The sequence below is a fragment of the Lytechinus variegatus genome, chromosome 5 (assembly GCF_018143015.1).
Source record: "Lytechinus variegatus isolate NC3 chromosome 5, Lvar_3.0, whole genome shotgun sequence".
Classification (NCBI taxonomy): Eukaryota; Metazoa; Echinodermata; class Echinoidea; order Temnopleuroida; family Toxopneustidae; genus Lytechinus; species Lytechinus variegatus.
This window is the reverse complement of record NC_054744.1, coordinates 26,639,781-26,664,447: the sequence shown is the minus strand read 5'-3', so window position 1 is coordinate 26,664,447 and position 24,667 is coordinate 26,639,781. Positions and strand designations below refer to the sequence as shown.

Here is a 24,667-nt window from a genome sequence, read left to right as displayed (position 1 = left end):
AATAGCCCAACTCATTTTGCACCGCTCTCACAGAAGAATGTCACCTCAAGAATGTTTATCATGGGGGGGGTACATATTATTTCATTAATCTAAATTGATTTAGAAATTAAGAAAATCCTATCGACATATCCAGTCATGTGGTTCTAAACTATTTGAGACAAAATTAAAACAAAATATGTGAAGCTGCCAATAATGATAATCACTTTCACATATTCCAGGGATTGTCTTATGGACTCATATCAATTGCAGGTTTATCAAACACATTATTAATCTCCATGTCTCTTATGAAACTGCTTCTTCATTTTTCACCGCATTCTAATTTTTGTTCATTTTTTTACTAATGACTGTTACATGATTGTGTAATCTCAATCTCAACCTGACAGGTCAATAGTAATTTCCCGATAGATATGTGGAATACTCAACCACATTGAATTGAAGAAGGGTCATCCATACAAAGCAATGAAATCTTTATTGTACTACTTGTCATAGACCTTCATTAAGTACTTAAGTAATAAACATATTGACAATCATTTTGTTTGGTAAATTGCTTTATGAGTTGCATAATGCTTGGGAAGAAATTCATAGGTGTTCGACAACAAAATCATGATATTATGCTGCCAATTTCTGTATGTTCCTGACGGTAGCAGCCAAAACTCTAAAATTAGATTGTTGATGAAATATATGGAGGCCCTATATCTAACTATCTGCATGTAGAGATATCATTTTTATTGTAACAATGTGAAAATAATATCGAGTAGAAGGGATCAACTTACAACAATACTGTGTCCCATTGTAAAAAGTGAAATAGCTCCCTCTGGTGTTTGATCTCATTCTGGCTCATGCATTGTTCAGATGATCCCTTGATGACAGTGACAATACAGTGGTTACCCAATTCCTAAAACTTTTAGAGGAGAGAGAGAAAAAAAGAGTTACAATGTGAGAAGCCCCCTCTTGTTTACCAATCCTCTTACAGTTTATAAGCTTTAGATTATCCCATATAGAGAGAATAAAAGGACAAAAGTATTTTCTGACAGGAAGATATCTGATCTCTCTTCATGGTTCCTATGGCTCTGTACCTTCCTGCGTTTTACACTAGCCATTCGTTCAAACCCTCACACTGGGGGGGGGGGGGGGCGTTTCATATAGCTGTTCGTAAGTTAAGAGTGACTTTAAGTACAAGTGGTGATTCTTTCTTGTGGTAATTGGTATACATCAAAATGTTCATTGGTGACTATCTAGCACTTAAGAAGGATCACCAGTCATTCTTAAAGTCGCTCTTGACTTACAAACAGCTTCATGAAACACCCACCTTCATTTTCTGTAGTTTTCACCCCCCCCCCTTTCTGCCTATCTTATTTCCACCTTCCACTTTTTTCATCCTTTTTCTCCTCTCTCCTACCCCTCTCTTTCATCTCTCTCCTCCCTATCTTTCTCCCACCCCACCCCACTTCAATCTCTCATCCTCCCCCTTCTCTGTACCCCCTCTCTCCTTTCCCAGCACCTCGTTCTCCCCCCCCCCCCCCTTTCCCCCTCCAATTATCCCTGTTAGGTCATTCTTTACAGTCATGACATGGGTAAATTCTGAATTTTATGAACCTGAACAAACCACAATGGAACGGATGGAGCTATCTGCTTTAATGTTTTTTTGTGTACCACTACCAGAGAAACAGGACATAGGGCAAATCACAATACATCACAATTTTTATTGAATAGTCAAGGACGTTCTCTACACCTTTTATTTTGCTGTTTAGCTGAATTAAGTATAGTTTGAGTGCAGTATAGATTTGCTCTGTCTCATCTCTCTGTTTGGAAATACCATTTTATTTTAATTGTTTGACACAGACTAAACAGGGCCCCAATCTAGGAGTACCACCATACTACTCCTACACTATTCATACTACAGACACATAGCAACCGTGTATATACATGTACTCTTGATACAAGAGAGAACATAATAAATGGTTCCTACACAGAGTACACATAATTCAACAAGCAAAATGATGAAAATTTCATTAATATTTTTTCAAATCAGTAATGTATGTATGTTAGTAATATGCAAAATCTGGGCTGATTATGTCATGTTGGTCGGGCGGTTGGTCCATTGCAGATCTTACACATCGAATTACTTCCTCAGTTTTCTACCAATTCTCATGAAACTTGGAACACATGATGGTGTTGGAGTGAAGATGTGCAAGACACATTTTCTGCATGTGTTGGAAATTGTGTTGCCATGGTAATGGTATATTTTGGCAAAAATAAGGTAAAAATCTGGCAGTTCAAACTACTCCTTCGGGTTTGAACTACTTGATTAGTTTTCAACCAATTTTCATGAAATTTAGCTCACACATTGGTCTTGAAGTAAAGATGTGCAGGACATATTTTTGCATGTGTCTGAAATTGTGTTGCCATGGTAACATTTGGAATGTCACTTTGAATATTGAACATATATCTGTCAATAGTTAGGCAAAAATCTTGCAGTTCAAACTACTTCATTGATCAGTTTAAACCAATTTTCAAGTCACACATACTGTAGGTCTCGGGGTAAAGATGGGCAAGACATTTTTTTTCCATGTGTTGGAAACTGTTGCCTTGGTAGAGTGGGGGTATTAATCACCTTCAGTGATAGTTTTAAGTTTTTAATTCTGATTTTAATCTGGTCTAATTGCAGCATTTTCAACCTGTAGTACCTCTTTTTAATTTACATAGAAACATAGGAGGCTGTGAATATTATTTCAAATTGCAATGATATTGTATTTCTGTACACCTCTTGACCATTTGGAATGTCACTTTGAATATTGCACTATAACATTTGTTTCATCTAGAAGAAAATATTCAGCTATATCTTCGGTTTCATCAAACAAAATTATAAAGATTTGTTCTTTGATACAAAATATTTTGCTTTTATGCATCATTTGTAATACTTACTATTGATATAAATGACTAAGCAATGCTTACTAGAAGTTGCAGAAAAACAAAGAATAATATATGTCAAAGTGGAGAAGTGCCTCCTTTAACTCTGTCATCCACTTTCAGAATTACTTCTTGTTTTACCATAAAAAGGCCTGTGCTTGAAGATAGAAATTTATAGATCACATGCTCATTATTCCTTTTGTATTTTGCAATATGAATTGTGCGATTTTTCAAGATTGGATTATAAGGAAACCCTTCATTGAATTAAACAATGACAATTTCATCCGTTCAGAGAACAATGAAATGTATCAAATCGGATGTGGAACAAATGAAGTATTTCATTCTTACGATGGATACAAAAGAAAGAGTAAGTGAAGACATTGGTTTTCTCATTAACATACAACCCAGAATGACTATTTGTGGAATTAAGAAAAACTTTACAATTTCATAATTCTCTTGTTTCGCATCCGATTTTGATGAAATTTTCAGTGTCAAGCTTGTTTGGTTTTATGTGTTTTATTCAAATAATCTGTGTGTTTGGGTGGACTTGGCCTTTAATAAAGAACTGAGGCAGGAAATAGATGCTTGGTAATCAGGGGTCCTCGTCAGTGGTGCAAGTTTCACTCTCTTTTTAGGTGTTAGTTAAGTTTAGGCAAATAAACAGGAATTTGGGTTTTCCTTCCTGAGTGCGCCAATCGCGTCCGGGAACCAAGCGTTTTATCATTCGGCCCGCCCTTAACTTTACATGGTGTATCTCTACCACCAAAGCTGAATGTGTCTGGAAAACAAGGAAGTACCAGGTCTTTTCGAATGTCTCATTTCATTAGTTATTGCAGTTTTAAGTATTATGTATCATTTTCATATGATGAAAATGTGATATGAAGCACTTTATTTCTGACTTTTTAAAATCATTTTACATTAGATTGTATTAAAGGTAAAACTGGTCCAACATTATATCCCATAATAAAAGTTAATGGATATGTAACTTAATGCATTAAACAGTAATGTGAATAATGTTTGCATCCAATTATGCCACCAGTATGCAGGATAATACATGCATATTCAATTTTTCCACTTCTATAATTACTTTATCTGGCATAGAATATATCCTAAGACTCCTAATGAAAAAGTAAATTTTGTTACTCAGCTATGATGTTATGTTATTATTTGTATTATTGTTTTTCATTTTGATTACTTTCATTATTTACTTATTCAATTTTTTTTTATTCTGATATATTTTCTTTATTCATTTAGTTCTGGGATTATTGATTTTGTTCAATTATTCGTATTATATATATATTTTTTTTTTTTTTGGGGGGGGATGTGGGTCCAAAATGATTGTGATGACATAACACCCAAAGTTACCCTACAAACTCTTGACATAATGAAATGGTTAGAGTGCTTAAGTTTGTGCATTTTGGAACTTCGTCATTAATATAGTTAGGGACTTTTTGCAAATGAATGTTATAATGCATTTGATTAAAGTAGTTTATCCTACCATATATGAACGCGATTCTAATGTTTCTGAGCTATACATATGTCTATTGCACATAACTTGTTATGATACATCAAATTGGTTTGGGGGAAGAAGAAAAGTTGGGGGGGGGGGCTTCTTAACAATATCATTGTACACGGTGGTGTCCCTGGAAATCCCTGACAGGACATCAGAGGTTACCTCTATTTTATAAAGAAACATTTTCCTGTCAAAATTTCCAAACAACTTTAAAGCAGATACAAACCAATAGCGCCATCTTGAGTCATCAACTACTCATACCTGGCCCGTTTCCTGACCCATAATGCTGGTGTTTTCCAGGAATGCATAGACCCACTTGAATGATAACATGCTAAGTAACTACTCAATATTTTATACCACAATAATTATGTTACCAAGTAGCGAAACAATTATTTTTCCTCTCAAAACATTTTAGTTTCTCTAGACAAATACAATTATAGGTCAATTTATTCTCTGTAGTATTAGTAGACATCTTAAAACATATATTTTAAGACTATAACACACAGCCAATGAGAGACCACACACAGTTCACCCCCCCCTTGAAATAGTTATCAAAACTATTATTAAAGGCACTTTGCCCCCCCCCCCCCCTCCCCCTCGGTCGCTTTCATGATGTACACAGAAAAGTACATGTACATAAAAAGGCCCTGCTCATGCATGCATGCTTGAACCATTTATTGTTAGCTCATTTTGAAAAGGGTGGATTTAATGTAGTTTAGTCCCCCACCTGGGAAACATCCTCTCTGTATGGAACTGAACAAGGGGGAATTTATTTGATTTAATATATTGGAATGCTTTAATATCACACACAATGCACTTAGTCTTTAGCAATGAATATCATTGTTAATGTTATGACACATGGATGGTGATGAATCAGTTCGTACAGGATTACTCTTTTTACTAGGCAACAGATACATTGGAAGAAATGTTTGATAACATAGATAACTTTTTTTTTGGTATTGCCTCATGAACAAAAATATCATTGGGAATAAAAGTTTAGAAAAAGATGTTATTTTAGTCATTTGGTTACTTGTCCAACATCACAAGAACATTACCATATGCAGCTAATTTATGCGTTCCCATAGGCTTAGTAATCATTTCAATTTATAACAAGCATTTTAGGATTCCCATAAAGCACAGTAGAATGTACTTTATATGATAGCTTCTGTGCTCTATAAATTTATATTATTATTGTTATTAAAGGTCAAGTCCACCTCAGAAAAATGTTGATTTGAATCAATAGAGAAAAATCAGACAAGCACAATGCTGAAGATTTCATCAAAATGTCATAACTTTCTTATTTTACATCCGTTTTGATGAAATTTTCAGTGTTATGCCTGTTGAATTTTTCTCTTTTTATTCTAATCAAGTTTTTGTTGGGGTGGACTTGTCCTTTAATCTTGACTTTTTAAAGGGGAAGTTCATTGGTTTTGATAAAAGCAGAATAATTTGAAAAAAAAGTAATGGCGAAGGTTTGATGAAAATCTATCAAAGAATACGAGAGGAATTGATTTTTTCTTAAATTTTTGATGTCATATGCAAGCCTCATATCATGAAATATAAATTCCATCATTTCTATTTCTAAAACAAAACATAATGAATGAAAATACTTTTGTTATGTTTTGCGTAACGCAAAGACAAAAGCTACAGCCTCCCAGATTATAGGCTCAGGGAGGGGGGATATATCATAAATATTTAAGTATATGACTAAAATTCACCATTAAATTTCTCAGAAGCTGTACAAATACGACCCCACCCTGAAGAGCCCTGTTACAAAATATATCTGCTTTGGTGCAATAGGGAGCGTGCAGGCAGTAATCGTGCCTACTTCGATAGCGGGCAATGACCATGTACGTAGCACCACAGGGAACACACGCAGTTCCTCAGACCGTATTTTTACTCTGCCCAATAGACTTTTCGCTGCAGTCACATTTCCCCGCTACGGCAGCCTTACGGTGAGTCAAAAATAGCTGTTTTATTAATTATTATTCAAACCACCTATATGAAGCTTTTGCAAAAAATGTTAAAATGGCCACTTTCGACTCTCCGTACGGCCGCCACAGGGAAAATGTGACTGTGCCATAAGTTCCCAGTACCTTATATTTTACACCTACTTAGTTCCTTTTTTTACACGTAGACCCGTATTTCAAGAATTTTTGAGGTACACAAATTATGATATGAGCTGCCCCCCCCCTTCCCCAGGCCTCAAATCCATCAGTAATCACATTTTAAATAGCATAAAAAGCATGACATTACTTACAACTGTCTGAACATGACACAGGATGGAAAAATCTGGGGCCCGCGATACAAAGTTTAGCAATGATCGTAGAACATTTTTCTACGATTGATTGCATTGACTACAATGTACAATCGATCGTGAATATCCAGCGTACGATCAATTGCTAATCTTTGTGTTACAGGACCCTGATCTACATATTTCTTACTGATGGGAATGAAGTAGGATACTCACTTGGAGGGGCCTAAAACCACTATCAGGGAAAACCCAAATTTTTTTTGGAGTTTAAACAACTATTGTTCAATGAATATTATTCCACATTGCTGCCATTGTCACATACAGGATCCTTGCTTCATTACCACATTCAGCTCTCAGGATAAGTTGTGGCCTATATTATATCACATCATTCAAAAAAGAGTTCCCCACCCTTCATGAATATTCATTACCTTAGCACTGAAGTTATCAATATTCATCACTCCTCCCCAGTAACAGTTTGGAGGTGTGGCCTGCTTTGCCAGTGAAGCTCCACCTCTCCATAATCTGGAGCCTGAAAAGCTTCCAAGATTTTCCACTTAATTTATTGTTCTCTCTCCCTTTCTCTCTCGCTCTCTCTCTCTTGCCTTTCTATTACTCCATTGGTGCTGAAACTTATGAGAATTGTGGAATTTTGACAAATAATCTTTGAGCCCATTTTCTTTGTGGTTTTTAACCTTAGTGTTCATTTGATCCCCTGACCTTTATATCAATATAACAAAAAAGTGTAATACGAACTTTTTACATATATTCTTGCTCATGGGGGCTCCATTCATAATGGTACATATTGATATTCTAGCCTATTTCTTTTTATAGTTGTTGTTTGGAAGGTTTGAGTGTTGGACTCCCAATACACTAGTTTATATGTAAACACCATTTTGATTGCATGCTCTGTTTAACAACATTGCTGAGCACATACATTAACAGGGCACCTCGATAACACCTTCCTTCCTTTCAAAAATGAAAGCAAAGTTACCCTTAAAAGTGACATCAACCCATTTTATACACCAACCCGATACCATCTAAGTCAACTGCATTTGAATTTCAGCATCTAGTATCAGAAACAGAATATTTTTTTACTTCCTTTTTTTTTACCCACAGTAAAATTTGTGGTTATGTATTTTTTAAAAGGACTTGTTTTTATCTTTTATTTCAGTACTAACTTTCAGTTTCAATCTGATATTTGTAACAAAAACGATTTTTTGTCTTGCTTGCATAGCAGAGCAGGACCATAGACAAGGCTTTTCTGACTACGATGGCGGCTGCGACGGCAGCATCGCTAACATTGGAATCTTAACGGATGTTAAGTTTTTGAAATGCCAACGTCTGCACCAGCCCAAGTTTTCAAATTAGCGCGCTATTTCTGATCCGGCAAATTATCCAGATCTGAACAGTTTGAGATTTTTGTAATGGAGATGCAATTATCGTGCTAGTTCGTAGGATTAATCTCGAGATTGCAATCCCAAGTCAACTTGGGAATATTTGCAAAATAGCGTGCTATTTTACGAATTATTCTTGCGATGGTGGAGACGGGGTTTCTTGAATCTCGAGATTCATCACGAAAGAGGGCTGATCGGGCTAAAATCTTGAGATTGAGCAAACTTGGGCTGGTTCAGCACCGCCTAACGTAACTTTCAAAATTATATGGACGTAGTTCATGAAACTTTGACATAAAAATAAAGGGTAATCAATCAAATAATAAATTAAGATTGGATGTTAAAAATGAAAAAGATTCAAAATCATGTTTACAATTGGAATTTTTGTTCCTGCCTTGCATTCGGCTTACAGTTTAGTTCCATCGTACATTTTTTTTACGGCAGATATCCATGGCTAGAATACTTAACAAAGTGTACCAGTTGGCCCTTGGTTTAGAATCAAGACCTAAATTCTACCAAGCAGCCGTGCATGCAGAGACATGTTACAACAAATTAATTGTTATAAAATATTAAAGTGTCATGTGTAAATATGTTTAAGTTACGACCGATTTAAGAACAAACATAATTGTTTACTCATCTCTGACATGTTATACTGTTTATCAATGCTTATTTATGATATAAATTTTAGTAATCAAACTGCAATTGCCCATAAAACTCTTCAAAATGATCACTCATAGGGGATTATGAACTTGCATTCCTTTGACTGGCATGTTAAAAATATAGAGGTGTTGTGGCTCAGTGCATAGGTCTCCTGGCTTTGAACCACAAGGTGTGGGGTTCAAAACAAAAACCCCAATCTATCAATTTTTTGTTATCTTTGAAAGCCATGATTGGTTTTGAGTGGAAAAAAAATGATTCAAGTTTTCAGACACCTCTTTATTACCAAATTAGCTCATTTGGAGTAGTCATACTAGTACAAGTACATGCTCAAAAATAAACTGATTAACCATCACTTAATAATGAGAGGGTGTAATGAGCTGAACTGTAGTCATATTTGAATAGGCAATTTTACTTGAACACTCATTACCGATAAGAAAAAATTGGCTGATATCATTTGCACCCACTTGATTAATCTGATTTTTAACTACATACAGTTAGATTGTTGTTTCAGAGTACATGTATAGAGATTACTACTTCTTTATTTTCTGAATAGATATTGATCTATTGACTTCTTATTAATCATAAGTAATGATTTAAGAGTGGTGAGCTTTCAGCAAAATCATATCTTTCCCTTTAAAGTGAAAAAGAAATTACAGGTTGTATTAAATAAATGAGGAGAAGCACACACTCAAATGTAAACATTGACTTGAAACAGCCTTGCGAGTTACCTGAAGATCACACATGTTGTTATTTCTATAAAAACTAACTAACTTTCATAACAGAAATAAAGGCAAGTTTTCCTTGACCCAGCATACAGTGTTGGATCAGTTATGGGAATTTATCATTTCCACAGTCTGTGAATACAGAAGAGAACAGATAATAGAACACCTAATAATAAACAGGGTCACATCTTTCAGAGCATGGTTCCATAACTCTTTTCTTCATCATCATTGTCATATTCTTTTGTGAACACATTTTTTTCTTCCATTTTTTTTTCGTCTGAGGTGATTGTGTTTCAATTGCTGCGCTGCCTCCGACTTTAGGATCAAAGCCCATACTGTGTATGTGTATGTGTGAAAATCAGTGCATAGCTTTGCCATGCCTCTGTGATAAAACACCAGGGTTATATTCCAGTGGAGTGACCTTCTGTCTCTAGAAATGTCCGATTACAACTTAGCACTTTAATGCATTAGAATAAACCTGAATTGTATTACAATCGACCAATAATTCTTTTAATCTAGTCTACTTCATGTGATAATCTGTAGACTGAAGTCATTTTGAAGGTATGATAGTCTCTCACCCACCTTTCACTATATTGAGTCAAGAGATTTAATATCTTTATTCTATTTAATATCAACACATATAGAATACAATGATAATAAAGTTCAAGTAAAGATACATTTAACAGTTATACAAACATGAAAGTTCAATGAATATTTACATACAAAGGAAAAGTATACATAATCAAATGGAATCTGGGTCACTGCAGAGTTATTAAAAAATCTATCAATCGTTGAGGCTGTGTCTAAAATTAGAATTACAGTATTAAATCATAATTTAGTTCAGTTTGATTAAAACACAAATTTAGACCATTTAGACCATGTTGGGGGAACCAATATCAAAATCTTAACCAAAGGTTAAGTTTTTGAAATGTCATCATAACTTAGAAAGTATATGGGGCTTACGTAATGAAATTGAAATGTTGATTAATGAATAATGTTCCGACTCATCCAGTCTACATGCTTACTTCCATTTGGCTTGATAATGTTTAACTTGCTCCATTGTATTTGCAAACATATTGTAATTGTTTAGAAGTGCTCACAGCCTTTTAGCACTTCTCATTTTCAAAGTTCTCCAATTAACATATATATATTTTCCCAAATATAGTGTACTTTTTAGGAGTTTCTAAAATCCTTATTTGGAAGAAAATAATTGTTAGAAATATCTGATTAATCAAGAATAGAATTATTAAGTAAGCCAGTGATAAAGTAGTGAAGGATAAATGATCAAGTTGGAATTCTGAAAATTAATTTGATTGAGATTTCAAGAATCCGCGTTTATTTTGCTTATTTCTCAGCAATTACACAATTTCTTCCAGAATCCTTTGGCACATATTTTTTATTCATACACACAGACACTTGGGTGGTCATTATATTATACCCCTTTCATAAACCCCATTAAAATGAATTAGGCGGCTAATAGCAGCATAATTTGGTCGTAAAATTGGAGGAGGACAAGAGTTATCCGCATTACTCTGATGCTGCTATTATCCGCATAATAGCAGCATCAGGACAAGATTTTGAGTTTATGAACGCATTTCCAAATAATGCGGATAATTGCCATGGTGCGGTCACAAGGTCACCCTTTTCCAACACAACCGCATCGGAGGGGGCGTGTCCAGTTGTCATGGCGATTATCCGCCTTTTTCAGGACGGGCGCTCGTAAAAATAATGCGGCTTATTTTCGGAGTTTATGAACGCAATTTTTATTGAATTATCCGCATTACTCTTAGGCGGCTAATTGGAGGATAGGTTTATGAAAAGGGTATTAGATTCTGTAAAAAGTCATTTTGAGATCGTTACCAAAAAAATTACCAGATGAACATGGATAACCAAGATTTGAACTCGGGCATCATGGAGATGCCAAAATAAGGTGAAATCTTTTTATATTTCTAGAACTTTAGGTAGGAGATTTTTTGCTTATGGAAATATGCCCTTTTAATAATCAAAGGGATTTTGTTACTGCGCTTGGTACCACATTTAATAATGACAAAACTGCACAGTATTGCAAATTGTTAGCTATTTGGCGCTTTGCTCAAGGGTTTTCCAAAAATATTAGCAAATCATGAAGTAATAGTTAAACAGGGCTCCTTAATCGACTTGGGTGAGTGGATAGTAAACTTGTTAAAGTAGAAATATATTGAAAATCTTAAAAATGGAGAATCATATATCAAATTAAAGGAGAAAATAAGGAGAACATGATGGTGTACATCATTTATCATGGAGACCAATGAAACTCAGTTAATTGATACTTTAATGTTCTCTCTCTGAATGCTTCAAACACGCAGAATTACGTCCGGAAAATAGGGGATTTTTTATGACGTCACTGTCTGTACAAGAGGCGTGATTGGCTCTCCCACGTGAAGCTTACTTGCATGCAAAACCTGTTGCATGGGTACGTTTTCTCCACACTGCATGTCACTGCATACTTCGATCACGAAATGAAAGAAATCCCTGAATTTTATCTAGATTTGGATTTTCAAATTGATTATTTTGAAGATGAAGAGAATGATGATGAAGTGAACAACAAAGTGACATAGTTAGAGGTAAATTAGGAGAATTACGCCGATGATGATGAGTCGGACAATTCAACTTACAACACGATCACATGCATTCGCTACCAACTCATGCAGCGCTGCTACAAGTGCTAGCTGTACCGCACGGGCCAAATTGAGTTCATGAAAATGAATAACCACATCCAGTCAGACAAAATCTACTATGAAGAAGAAGAATAATGATATAAGTGTACTTACAAACAAGATATTCCGAACCTGAAGGCAAATCAACTCAACGAAAAGCAGCAGACGATATGCACCGACGATTAACTTCATGTGGCTGAGATAGATTGTCACTCGTTCTAGCTGTAAGATGTAATTTTTATCTCATTAATTTGACAAAATTACGAAACTCTGGGAATTATTTATATATATAAAAATATAGTTAATATCTCTTTAATTATTTTTTAAATTACGATAAAACCTTTTTTGAAGGAAAACATTGAGGTTAATTAAAATTTGATGTAAAAGATCATCCCATCATGCGTATAGCTCGTATATGTTATCGTAAACAAACCATCACAACACATGCCGTGTAGCTTGCTCGCCTCGGCTGAGAGAGTAGATCTAGATGCACGTGTTGCACAGCTCTCAATCAGCAAGGCAAGGAAGGAATACCGGCACATGTGTTGTGATGGTTTGTTTACGATAACATATACGAGCTATACGCATGATGGGATTCTCCTAATTTACCTCTATGTCACTTTGTTGTTCACTTCATCATCATTCTCTTCATCTTCAAAATAATCAATTTGAAAATCCAAATCTAGATAAAATTCAGGGTTTTCTTTAATTTCGTGATCGAAGTATTCAGTGACAGTGTGGAGAAAACGTACCCACGCAACAGGTTTTGCATGCAAGTTGAGCTTCACGTGGGAGAGCCAATCACGTCTCTCGTACAGACAGTGACGTCATAAAATTCGAGTCAATTCAGAGACCGATACGAGGCATATTTCGGAGAGGCATATTAGCGGTTTTTAATCGGCGATTTTTACCTTATGTATTGTTTTCGTTATTTTTGAATGACCCACTGATAATACCCACATCATTACCTTTCCATTGATATACAATAAGACCACATTCATAATCAATATATTTCTCCTTTAAAGGTCAAGTCCACCCCAGGAAAATGCTAAAATGAATAAATAGAGAAAAATCAAACTAGTATAGTGCTGAAAATTTCATCAAAATTGGATGTAAAATAAGAAAGCTATGACATTTCAAAGTTTCGCTTATTTTTCACAAAACAACGATATGCACAACTAGGTGTGTCAGTCGATGATTCCATCACTCACTATTTCTTTTGTTTTTTATTGTTTGATTTTTTTTTTTTGTTGTAGATTTGACAATAAGGACCAACTTGACTGAACCATATAGTATTAAACAATGCTAAGTCCACATGTTCAGGGACGAATTAATAGTTGTATCACTTGATAATGAGGAGAAAATTAGAATATTTCATATAATTAAATACAAAAGAAATAGTGAGTGGATGACATTATAATCTCCTCATTTGCATACCAGCCAGGATGTGCATATATATATAACTGTTTTGTGAAATTATGCGAAAGTTCAAAATGTCATAACTTTCTTATTTTACATCCGATTTTCAGGAAAATTTGTGTTATGCTTGTCGGATTTTCTCTTTTTATTCAAATCAACTTTTTGTTGGGGTGGACTCGTCCTTTAATGACTGAAAGACATTTGAAGAAAAGAAAAATGATATCAAATATCCTTCAACAATAATATCAAATTTCCCTCAATTTGTAGTATCTGTATATGTTTAACTGCTTGGATGTGGACTTGATTTGCACAATCACAAAGTGAAAGTGATACATCTCCTCAGGTCAAGAGGGTTTATTCTCTCTTTTTAATTGATTTATTTTCTCTCTACATAAGGAAGTTAAAGTATTAATTAACCAAGATGATAAATGGAATATCACATTTAATTTGTTTCACTTTTATACTAGCTTTACAACAATTTATTATTTTTTTATTCATATACAATTTAAGTTTAGAATTTAATGCTCCCTCTTAGCAATACAAATTGTATCATGAATCTCTGTAAGTCTGGAACTGGTATATCTCTTCATTCAGTATTAATGCATTCTGGGTCTATCATTGGATGATGAGCATCCAAATGACTTGAACATTCTCCAGAAGGCGTTCTTCATAAATATGAAAATGACTCTTGAGACTTGAAAAATGACATTTTCCCTTGACTGTTGGCTAACTAATGCAAGAATCAATGAATCATGTCTATTTTTATAAAGCAGAAGTCAGTCGATGAGTGTAGAATCACTGCTACCAAGTTATTTGCTCATCCAATGTGTTTCTTGACATGTTTTTTTTATTTTAATCATTATTTAGGGGGGACTTGCTTTTTGTGTTGTTGAGAAAACTGTTCTCAAAATATCCCTCTTTTGCTTACTTTTGACCATAATTATAAAATATAACCTTTTTTTTTCTTTCTATCTCTCTGTTTCTCTTCTCTCTGTCTCCCTTTCTTTTACCCTTTTCTGTTTCTCTCTCTCTCTCTATTTACAGGTATATAAGAGTGAGCAAGAGATAGATGGAGTGGTATGCGACCCTCTGAAAGCTACCCATACTATTAGGAATGTCACTAGCAATGAGATGTGTTTTACCTTCTGGGATGTCAATGTTAGGATGGAATGGGATAGTAAGTATTTTGACATTTACCATTTTCACATTAATGATTGTAAAAATGCTAATAAACAGTTACCTGTAAGTGGAGTGAAGGAGAAGGATAATTTTGAGGGGGGTGGGGGGAGATGCAGAGAGGTGGAGGACGGAGAAGAAAGAGGAAGACGAGTATAGAGGAGAGGGGAATGATGGGTCGAGGAGGAGGAGAAAAAGAGGCAGAAGAAAGAAGTGTTAAGAATTTGTAGCAAAGAGGAAGAATGCTTAGGATAAGGTGGGGTGGTATTTGGCTTCTAATTATAGTTTGAGTAGTAATGTTCTATTTCAAAATGATTATTTCTTTGGATTTGCTGACATATATTCCTGTACCAGGGCATCAGCTTTATGATGGTATATTTATTTTTAAAATCTTTTCAGCTACGTTAGATATATCCAATACACTGGAAGTGCTTTCCCCAGACACAGTCATCTCACACCAGCTCATGAAAAGGGTGTGGCCAGCGACCCAACGAGACACATGCTTCGTCTCCCATCTCCGTAAACTAGACCTAAGCATTCAAAACACACAAGATGTTGGCTCCTGGCTCGTCATCAACTTCTCCACAGAACATCCCAAAGCGGTGAGTCCTCCATAGGAAATGTAGTCTTTCATGAACTTGGATGGTTTATGATATTTCAATGCTTGAGTTACGGATTTATTTATTTATTATTTATTTATTTATTTATTTATTTTATACTGCAGGGTAGGCCTGTTCAGTTCTTAAAACTGCTTTACAAAGGCATCCTGCAGTTTAAAATACATGTCAAGATAACTATAAAATATATCATTAAAAAAAACAATCAACATCAAAAATACAAAAGACAAACTATTTAACATCAGAAACAATTAACACCAAAAATATAGAGTGGGAAGTTACAATTTAAACATACAAGTACAAGCATTATAAATCAATGGAATATTATTTCGCTCTTTATCAATTCGTATGAAAGGCTTTGCATAATATTTTAAAAACTAACAAGGAGGTACAGGCTTGTAAATTTGAAGGAAGTGCATTAAATAATTTGGGTCCGAAATATACGAAAGATTTACGAAGTAAATGAATAAGAGTAGGGTGGGAAAGCAGAATATGTCTATCCAGGGAAATCACACTATTAGACATTTTGGGCTGTATTCTGAACTCTGTAATGTCATTTTTGATCTTAAGGCATGGTCACACCGCCCGATCGTTGTTGGAGCGGTCGTGGAGCAGTCGTGGAGCGGAGAGAAAAAAAAATCATCACCACTCGCTACCGTTCACCATTTTCGATTTCGATTGTTGTTTTTTTCTCGATTTTTTTCCCAATTTTGTGAGCGAAATTCGACCCCCTCTCCCTACTGCTCCATGACCGCTCCAACAACGCTCGGGCGGTGTGACCAGGCCTTTAAGTCATGGTTTAACAATCCTGGATAGCCAGCCATGACACAAATCTAACAGTTCAGGTTCAACTGATCAGACCATTCTACTATCAATTCATTCATAACTGTCAGTTATTAAGAACTAAACTAGTTTCCTTATCATTAAAGCTTTGGGAAAATATACAGTAAACATAAGAAACACGTAATGTAACAAAGTGTTGACATTTTTGGCTTCCCATGATTTAAGTACAGTTAGACCATGGCCTGAATTAAATAGGACCTCAAAATTCAGGCCAATGACATCCATTTAATTCAACGTTTTCTGATTTATGAGCTTTCAGATTCTATTCATGTTATTCAGGAGAAAAAAAAAATCATTTTACAAATGGTCCATTGCAAGTGATAACACTTTAGAAGTGTGAATGTTCTTGTACTGCTAATATGGTGAGGAGTATCTGAATTTGTTTTGGCTCAATACTAAGTGTAGTCCCCTATACTTCTTTCCATGTTCAGTGCAATGACCTTTTTGATGAGAGAGATGCCTTGATTCAGTGATCTCGAAGTGAGGCATATTTGTGTTCAACTTGTATTTATTTCCTGATGGCATTGAAATAGATATTTCTTCAAAAAATAGAAATCCCATGATCAGAGTATGATTGTTATACACAGAAAGGACTTGGTCTATTTACATCTCTTAGGTGTTTATTATTATGGCAAACACATGTACATGGTATATCTAAATATATCAGTACTTTGTTAGTGTCCTCGCTCCAATAGAATTCTTAGAATATTTCAGAGTTTTTTTAAATCAACATACTTTTTATGGAAAAGAAAAAATGAATATATTGGAGTTTCTATCCTTGATTATTTCAATTTTGGGTAATAAACTTAAAAAACCATGTGTTCTGTGTCCACCTCTCTGTAACCTCCATGCAAAATTACTATTGAGAAGCATTTATAGGAAAGCTTGGCATTGAAACACATTTCTGTATTTACCTCGCTTAATATCCTTTGATTCCACTTAACTCTGAGTACTCAATCAATATTTGTTTTTCAATATTTTTTGAGTAAACCAGGGGGCTTTGAAGTATTTTGCAAACAGTGTTGTATGCATTCCGTAACTGTTGTGTGTTTTCTGAGAGGGTGAAAGAATGCCGGTCAGACATCCATGAAAACTTAAACAAATCATAGGAATAAAGTCTGGGCTCTGTGACACAAAGGTTTACAATCAATCACAACACGGCAGTAGCCAATCAACATTAGTGTTCCATGTGAATTTTGTACAAGAGATTGACCAGGGGAGCGTTTCATCAATATTTTCATCCGATAAGTTGTCAGATCCGACATCTTTCCTTGATTCTGATTGGCTGAGAGGCACTGTTCATATGGTAACTGTCGGATAAAATGGGACTTGTCGGATAAAACGTCTGACAAGTCCTTTCATGAAATGCCCCCCAGGAGCTAATATGTAATGCCGTACTGAATTAACCATTGATTGCAGGCATTTGTGTTAAAGGGCCCTGGCTGCAGTGGTCATGATAGCAAGATTCTGTAAAGGTATTGAGGCCTGTGACCGAGAAGGGAGTCCAATTTTATTTGCTGCCTCTTCAGCACACAATTTTGGGCCTTATGAAATGGGCAATTTAGGTACAATATGTTCATTTTAATACTTATGCTATACCTGTGTGGCCATGTCAAGGTTTTGTTAAGGTTCAATGCCCATACTATGTCAAGTGCAACTAATTGTTTGCATTATGATAGGTTATCTTTTAGAGTTTAGTGATTTGCATGATTAATGATTTTTTCCAAAATCAGTCTGCGATATGTAGACTAATGTGACAATTTCATTTCTGTTTTGTGTTTTTCAGACAAGCAAATGCATAAGAGCTAAGGTCAACGTGAGCATGCTCTGTCAGACGTTCCTTGATCCACCTGATATACCTAAAGAGAAAGCAACACGAGAAAACCTCGTCTGTAAGATCTACTATGTTGCTCATGGTAAGTAATCATAAAACGTTACTTCACAATCACATTCAGTGCATCCTCCTTGAATTCAACCCTCCTCCTATCCTCCATCACCTGCTCTAACTAAAGCAAACAGGGAAGAAGCAAGAGATAGAGGAGAGTAGATGTTGTTTGAAGGTTTGCATGGTGGCATGTACAATTGCTGATGTGGTTTACGGTACACCATGTGGAGTGTTATAGAAGCAGTGGATAGAAGAAGAGAGGAAGTGGATAGGCGAGAAAGTGGAGATTTGAGAATAGAGTATTCTTTCTTGAGAATAGTCCTGAAAAGGACTGTAAACCAGAAGGAATGTTGAGTGAGAACAGCTTGAGTAGTAGAGCTGATGAGGAGATGCTGGCTTGCGTCGGCGAGTAGAGATGATGAGTAGTAGAGAGACTCGACGTTTCGGACAGGTTGACTGTCCTGAAGACGGACAGTCAACCTGTCCGAAACGTCGAGTCTCTCTACTACTCATCATCTCTACTCGCCGACGCAAGCCAGCATCTCCTCATCAGCTCTACTACTCAAGCTGTTCTCACTCAACATTCCTTCTGGTTTACAGTCCTTTTCAGGACTATTCTCAAGAGGAGAGTAGATTTATTTATTTATTTATTAGAACATATGTATTCAGGTACAAAAGATCAGTATAAAACTGTTTTTCATCAATGACGTGATGAAAACATAAAGAACAACATAAATCATCTTATCATACATGAAAATAAAGTCAAAATCTAAGTCAAAGATAACAATGCTTGGTAACATAAATAAACAAAAATTTTTACTTAAATGATGATATGAATCAAACTGAAATATTTAAGTTATCAAAATGGAACAGTTACTAATTATAAAATTACTAATTGTATAATTTATTCACTGATAAAAACACTGAAATGATAGCAATGAAATAATTATGGCATTATAGAAAATCGAGTAAAACAACAACAATCATATAATAAAATATCAAAGGGTTAAGATCATTACAAGTAATAGCAACGTGACATCAATGATAAGGAGGAATAAGGAAATTGTATATTACAATAAATAAGATATAAGTAAGGGTTATTATGGACAAAATCATTGGATTACAAATTGATAATATGAATGAGTAGAGTTGAAATCATGCAATTTTCTTGAGCTAGAATCACAAACATGAATCACAAATCAAAATGCAAACCCCAAAACATGCTACTTGGGGAAGAGTGTACGAATGCACTATTCCCCCCCCCCCTTTTTTTTTACGACCACCCACCATCTATCACAGTGAGTTTGACCTGTTAAGATAATTTTTAGGGTGTATGCAATGTATACTTTAACTGGAAGGCAGCTCGTTGCCGAATCACTATATATTTCCCGAAGTAGTCTCATGTTGCCGGAGTCTTGACAAGGGCAATATGGGTCTACCATGGCTGTGCCATTGTGTCATATTTTGTGTTGAGTCAATAGACAGAGAAAATATGTGCATTTATATCTTGTCTCCAAAATGCCTGAATATTCAGGTACTATTATTGATATCTTAATTGTGTTCAATGAAACGTTTATGTCTGTGGTTCTGCCGAAGCACATTCCAAAACGCATCTCTTTCAGCATTTTATTTCTACGCTTTCAAAGACTTTATTAAACGCAACCATGGTTTGAACTGCATGTCTTTGAAAACGATGATTTTAGGGTGAAAATCACAGCCAAGAAGGGTTAGATTGAAGGAAAAGGGTACGTGGAATAGGCCAAAACGGAGGGATGGTGTATGGGAAATTTCAGTAATTGTGAGATTAATCTAGACTTTTTGCTGTAAAATAAAGTCTTTTACTTCAGAAAAGTTTGATTGAAATACTTGATTTTCACTCATCATTCATTTAATACAATATTTCAGTAATATGTTGTTCCTAGGTAAATTAAACATCAAATGCAGCTTGGACTAGTGTGATATTGTGTTTATTTGTATAAAAGTCAAATGTCTTTTAGCAACTTCATTATGTACATGTCTGTCTGTCTGTCCGTCTGCGTATGCATAATATTGTTGTGTGGGTGTCAATATTGCTTAGACAAAGAACTAACATTGGAATTAACTACAAGTATTGATTTGTCGTTAATCATTCTCTACGAGGCATATTGAAGACAATTTAAGTCTCAAGTTTATCATTAGTAATAAAGAAAAAACTATTTCTTTTAAAGAATAGATAACTTAAGTGCCTTGTATAACTTGAAGGTAGTCCTCATGATTGTTTTAAAAGTAAACTTCCTTAAGTTTCAGTTTCAAAAATCAGAACTACTCTTGACTCTTGAGACTTAAAGACACACTGACCTTGTCTGAGACATTGCTGTGATTACTTTCTTTTTGTTTTATAGCTAGAATACTGTAGGTGTAGTTGTAGTAGAAGTAGTAAATAATAGAAATGACAATATTTGTAATAGGAGTACAGTGTAGTGGTGCTAATTGTAGCTGCAGCAATATTCATAATAGTTGTAGTTTTAGTGTTAGCAGGCTTAGCAGCAGCAGTAGAAGTAGTAGTATTTAGTAGTAGTAGGAGTAGTAGTAGTAGTAGTAGTAGTTAGGAGTAGTAGGAGTAGTAGGAGTACTAGGAGTAGGAGTATAAGTAGTAGTAGAAGTAGTAGTAGTAGTAGTAGTGGTACAAGAGCTTTATTAGTCTAGATCGTTCAGTTATTTGTCAAAATATTTACAATTTCATAATAAATGTACCACTATACCGTTAAGAATTCTCCCATTGACATGGTCTCTGCTGGTTGCATGCCACTCTGCTTGGCTAACCATGTAGTCTACCTGCTGGATGCTGTCAGGCAGGGTGTATGACAAACCTTGATAATGTGTTCCCTATCTAGTTTATATAACTTATAAACTAGATAAAGTTCAGGTACCATCAATTATACACTGGAAAGAGAGTATACGTACCTTTCCTTTTGCAAGAAGAATTTATGTCTAATTTCAGTAAAGTTAATTCATTCCTTTAAGGTACTTAAACATACATCTCCCTCCCTTGGTTATTTTTTTTCCTCTTCCCAGCCAATCCAGGTGGATGGGTACCTGGATCTGTACTAAGGACAGTCTACAAGAGAGAGTATCCCAAGTTCCTAAGAAAGTTTTCCGCCTACGTCCAGGAGAAGTGCAAAGACAAGCCCATCAGTTGGTAACAATTTTCATAAAGAGAGAGAGAGAGATAAAGAAAGGGAAAAAATGATCAGGGGGAGTGTTTCATAAAAACATCTTGTTGGTGATTTTCACTGACGAATCTGCTCTGAACCAATCAGATGTAAGGATTTCAGTAGCTTATAACAATAGTCAAATAAAGTCACTAATGTCTGTTGCCTTAAAGACGTTTCCACTTCTTCCTGCATTTCCCAGAAGATGGAGATGGCATTGTCAGCCAATCAAGTCACTGTAAAAGGAGAAGTAAGGCCTACTGATGATCCCTTTGTAACCTATTAAAATCCAACTCTTACAAACCTTTGTGAACGTAAAGTCTATGTTCCCTGCCATTGCATGTGATGTGACCTTATGGGTCACGAAGCGATGTTGAAAACAAATGATGTGGAAATGTAGTTCCACGGAATATGAATGACCTTTCATGCATATGGCTCCCGAATTGCAAGTTTTGAGACTGAAGAGTTTTCATGAATTACAAGTTTCCTGCACCTAGGCTGATGTACAAAGCTCAAAATATTCAAGTCGTTTTTATTTTCAACAAGATAGCCGTACCATGCCCCAGAATTTCATGTTTTTTTCCCCCAAGAATAATGATTTGTTCTTCTGAAACTATTGTTATGAGAGCTAAAAAAAATGATATTTTCATAGTCTCAAGAGATTGTATATCAATGGCCTTTTTTAATCTTTTTTTTTAATGTATGTTTAAGTGTATATGTGTGTGGGTGTAGTCCTTGGAAATACAAATTTCATGGATGTCGGTCTTATTTGGGATCTGATACTGGTTTCACTTCTCTCAACTGGCGCCCATATTATTTTTAAAGCAGGTATTGTAACTATAGGACATAGTTTTCATTCTGTCTTGTTCTTGAAATAAACACCATGTCCTTATTACGCCCACAAACCCAATATGTAATCATAAAATCAATGTGATGTCATGATTTGTTCCCACAACTTTCAATCACTTCTTTAATAGGCTTGAAGAATTTGATATGCAATTATTGGGAAATAATTGGTGCGCATGGTCTGACCATGTATGAATACTGTTATAAAATGTTGCTGTGTTTTGTTTTTCGTGTCATATGTGAACCAGGCTTTGGTGTCCTTGTGTAGTACAGGTCTACGGAAGTAAGCCCTGTCACCATTCAGATAATTTCAGTGCGTTTATATAACTCCCAACCATTTCTATTCTGGATGGATGACTACTACTTTATATCATTCAAATATATGATCAGAACCTTCAATTTTTCTCCTTATGAAAAAAAAATCATAATGGTAGCTCAAGAATATATTTCTCATTTTCTTTAAAACTTTTGACAGGATGAGCACAGGTATTGTCTATTGAAAACTGTTGGCTATGTCATAAAAACTGATCATGAATATGCAATATGCTTTCAGAATGACTAGAATACGAATAGTGCTTTTAAAAATATCAAGGGATTCATAAATATTTTTGCAAAATATTTTCTTTTTAATTGAAGATTGTGCATTTAAAATGTGTTCTGCAAGTATGAATGGCTGTCAAGCATGTGCATATTGTTGCTTTATCTGGTGTTGTCTGAAGTGATGTGGAAGTTCATTTGGCTTTAATACCAGGTACTGTATTCAACCCATTCTCCATAGGACACTTTTCTAGACAATCGTGATGAAATAGCCCAGTGATGGTCTCGCTCAACATAATACCTAAGTCCTAGGGTTTGATTATTTAATGTTCAACAGGTTAAATAGATGAAAGAGCGCTTTATATTATCTCGATTAAGATGAGACATCATAAAACAATTTCCACCGATTTCACATTAAGGTGCATAGAAATCGGGTCATCAGCCAAAATACCAATTGTCTACATTTAAAGAGGGACAGTCCCTAATTTTGGTGGAAAAGAAATAGGGAAGAAAGACAGAAAGTCACCAGTTTTGTACTTTTCTTTGTCGATGACCTTGTTTTTTTTTGTAAGTCTGTCTGCAATTTTAGGTAAAGAGAAGAAAGGAATGTCTCTTGAAAATATGCAAATTTGATTTTCGGAATTGGTAAGTTTAGGGTCCATGGTGCAATCAGTGTTTGATGTGAATCATGTGAGACACCACCCAACTGTTGCCTTTTTTAGTGAATTTGGAGCTTTAATATACAACCTCGTTGGGTCATGTCTTTTATAAATATCATTTCTAGTCCAGCAAACAAATCCTTGTCCTTTCAAGCACAGATAAATGCTATCTGTGTTTGCTGTTAAAGAGAAATTCCAGTAGTTGCAGTGAACACTGATTTCATGAGAAAGTCTGTAAAACAAGGCTTAATTGTCAGTATATCATCGAGGATCTAGATCTGGTACAGTTACATGAACTGAACTTTGTGAAATCTTGAAATCTACGCTGAAAAATGTTCACACTGAATATCACCAACACAGATAGGCACACGTGGGACGGTGTATTAATATTGCTGGAATAAAGACCCGATGGAAGTGACCGAATCCGCGCTTATTTTGCTTATTTCTCAGCAATTACACAATTTCTTCCAGAATCCTTTGGTACATATTTTTTTATTCATACAAACAGACACTTCAGTGGTCATTGTATTAGATTCTGTCAAAAGTCATTTTGAGATCGTTACCAAAACTGGAATTTATCTTTAAATGATGACAGCCTTTTTTATGATTCCATTAACGAAGCATTGCACTTGCTTTATAAGAATATGGAATGTAGTGCAAACATTGAAATGGCCATCATGATTGTGTTTCTGTGTTTAAAAAAATGAGCAAATTCAGTTATCATTCTGGCTCAAGGCACAAAGTCCAATATCATTATTCAACATATCGAACAGGAATTTGAAGAGGTCATTCTCATTAGATTATCCATATTACCAATGCACATCACTTGTCCCCTGGTGATCCCCACACATACCCCTCCTACCCTACCATAAATGTATTGATTCTTTTTTTATGAGGGACAGTACCTATATTGGGAGATAGAAAGCAGCAAAGTTATATTTTGTCCTTATTTATTTCCAAAATTCTATATACCTGTATAGGAATTCGTGGAATGTACCTATTGTGAACTATTCTCTGCTTTGGGCGCCTCAAGTTTGTAGGTCTTTATGGTTGATAGATCTCCTGAAGACTGAAAATGCGTCATTTGGGTTCCAATATTGACCATTCATGCAAAACTAGAAAAGAAATTACTTGTACCAAAGTTATATTTGATGTTTTGGTATATTTCTAACAGAGGAATGGAATGATAGTCTGATTTAATGGTGATCTTGGTTGCAACGCTCGAGATTTGAACTTTATGATAAATGTATTGTCACATTCTCGTGAAAAAAAAGTTGATTATAATCATTTTTAAAAAAATCACATTGTAAATTGAAATCGAGAGTGCTGCCGACTAATTGTACAAGAT

General features: G+C 35.1%; 1 protein-coding gene across 1 annotated transcript; it reads left to right on the top strand.

The window, feature by feature from the left end:
• The first annotated feature begins 14,587 nt into the window (after positions 1 to 14,587).
• On the top strand, positions 14,588 to 22,028 carry LOC121415835 (ceramide transfer protein-like). The gene is made up of 4 exons (XM_041609191.1): positions 14,588 to 14,742; positions 15,141 to 15,343; positions 17,988 to 18,117; positions 21,141 to 22,028. Exons 1-4 carry the CDS (start codon positions 14,697 to 14,699, stop codon positions 21,266 to 21,268), a joined length of 507 nt encoding a protein of 168 aa, XP_041465125.1. The 5' UTR covers positions 14,588 to 14,696; the 3' UTR covers positions 21,269 to 22,028.
• The last annotated feature ends 2,639 nt before the right edge of the window (positions 22,029 to 24,667 follow it).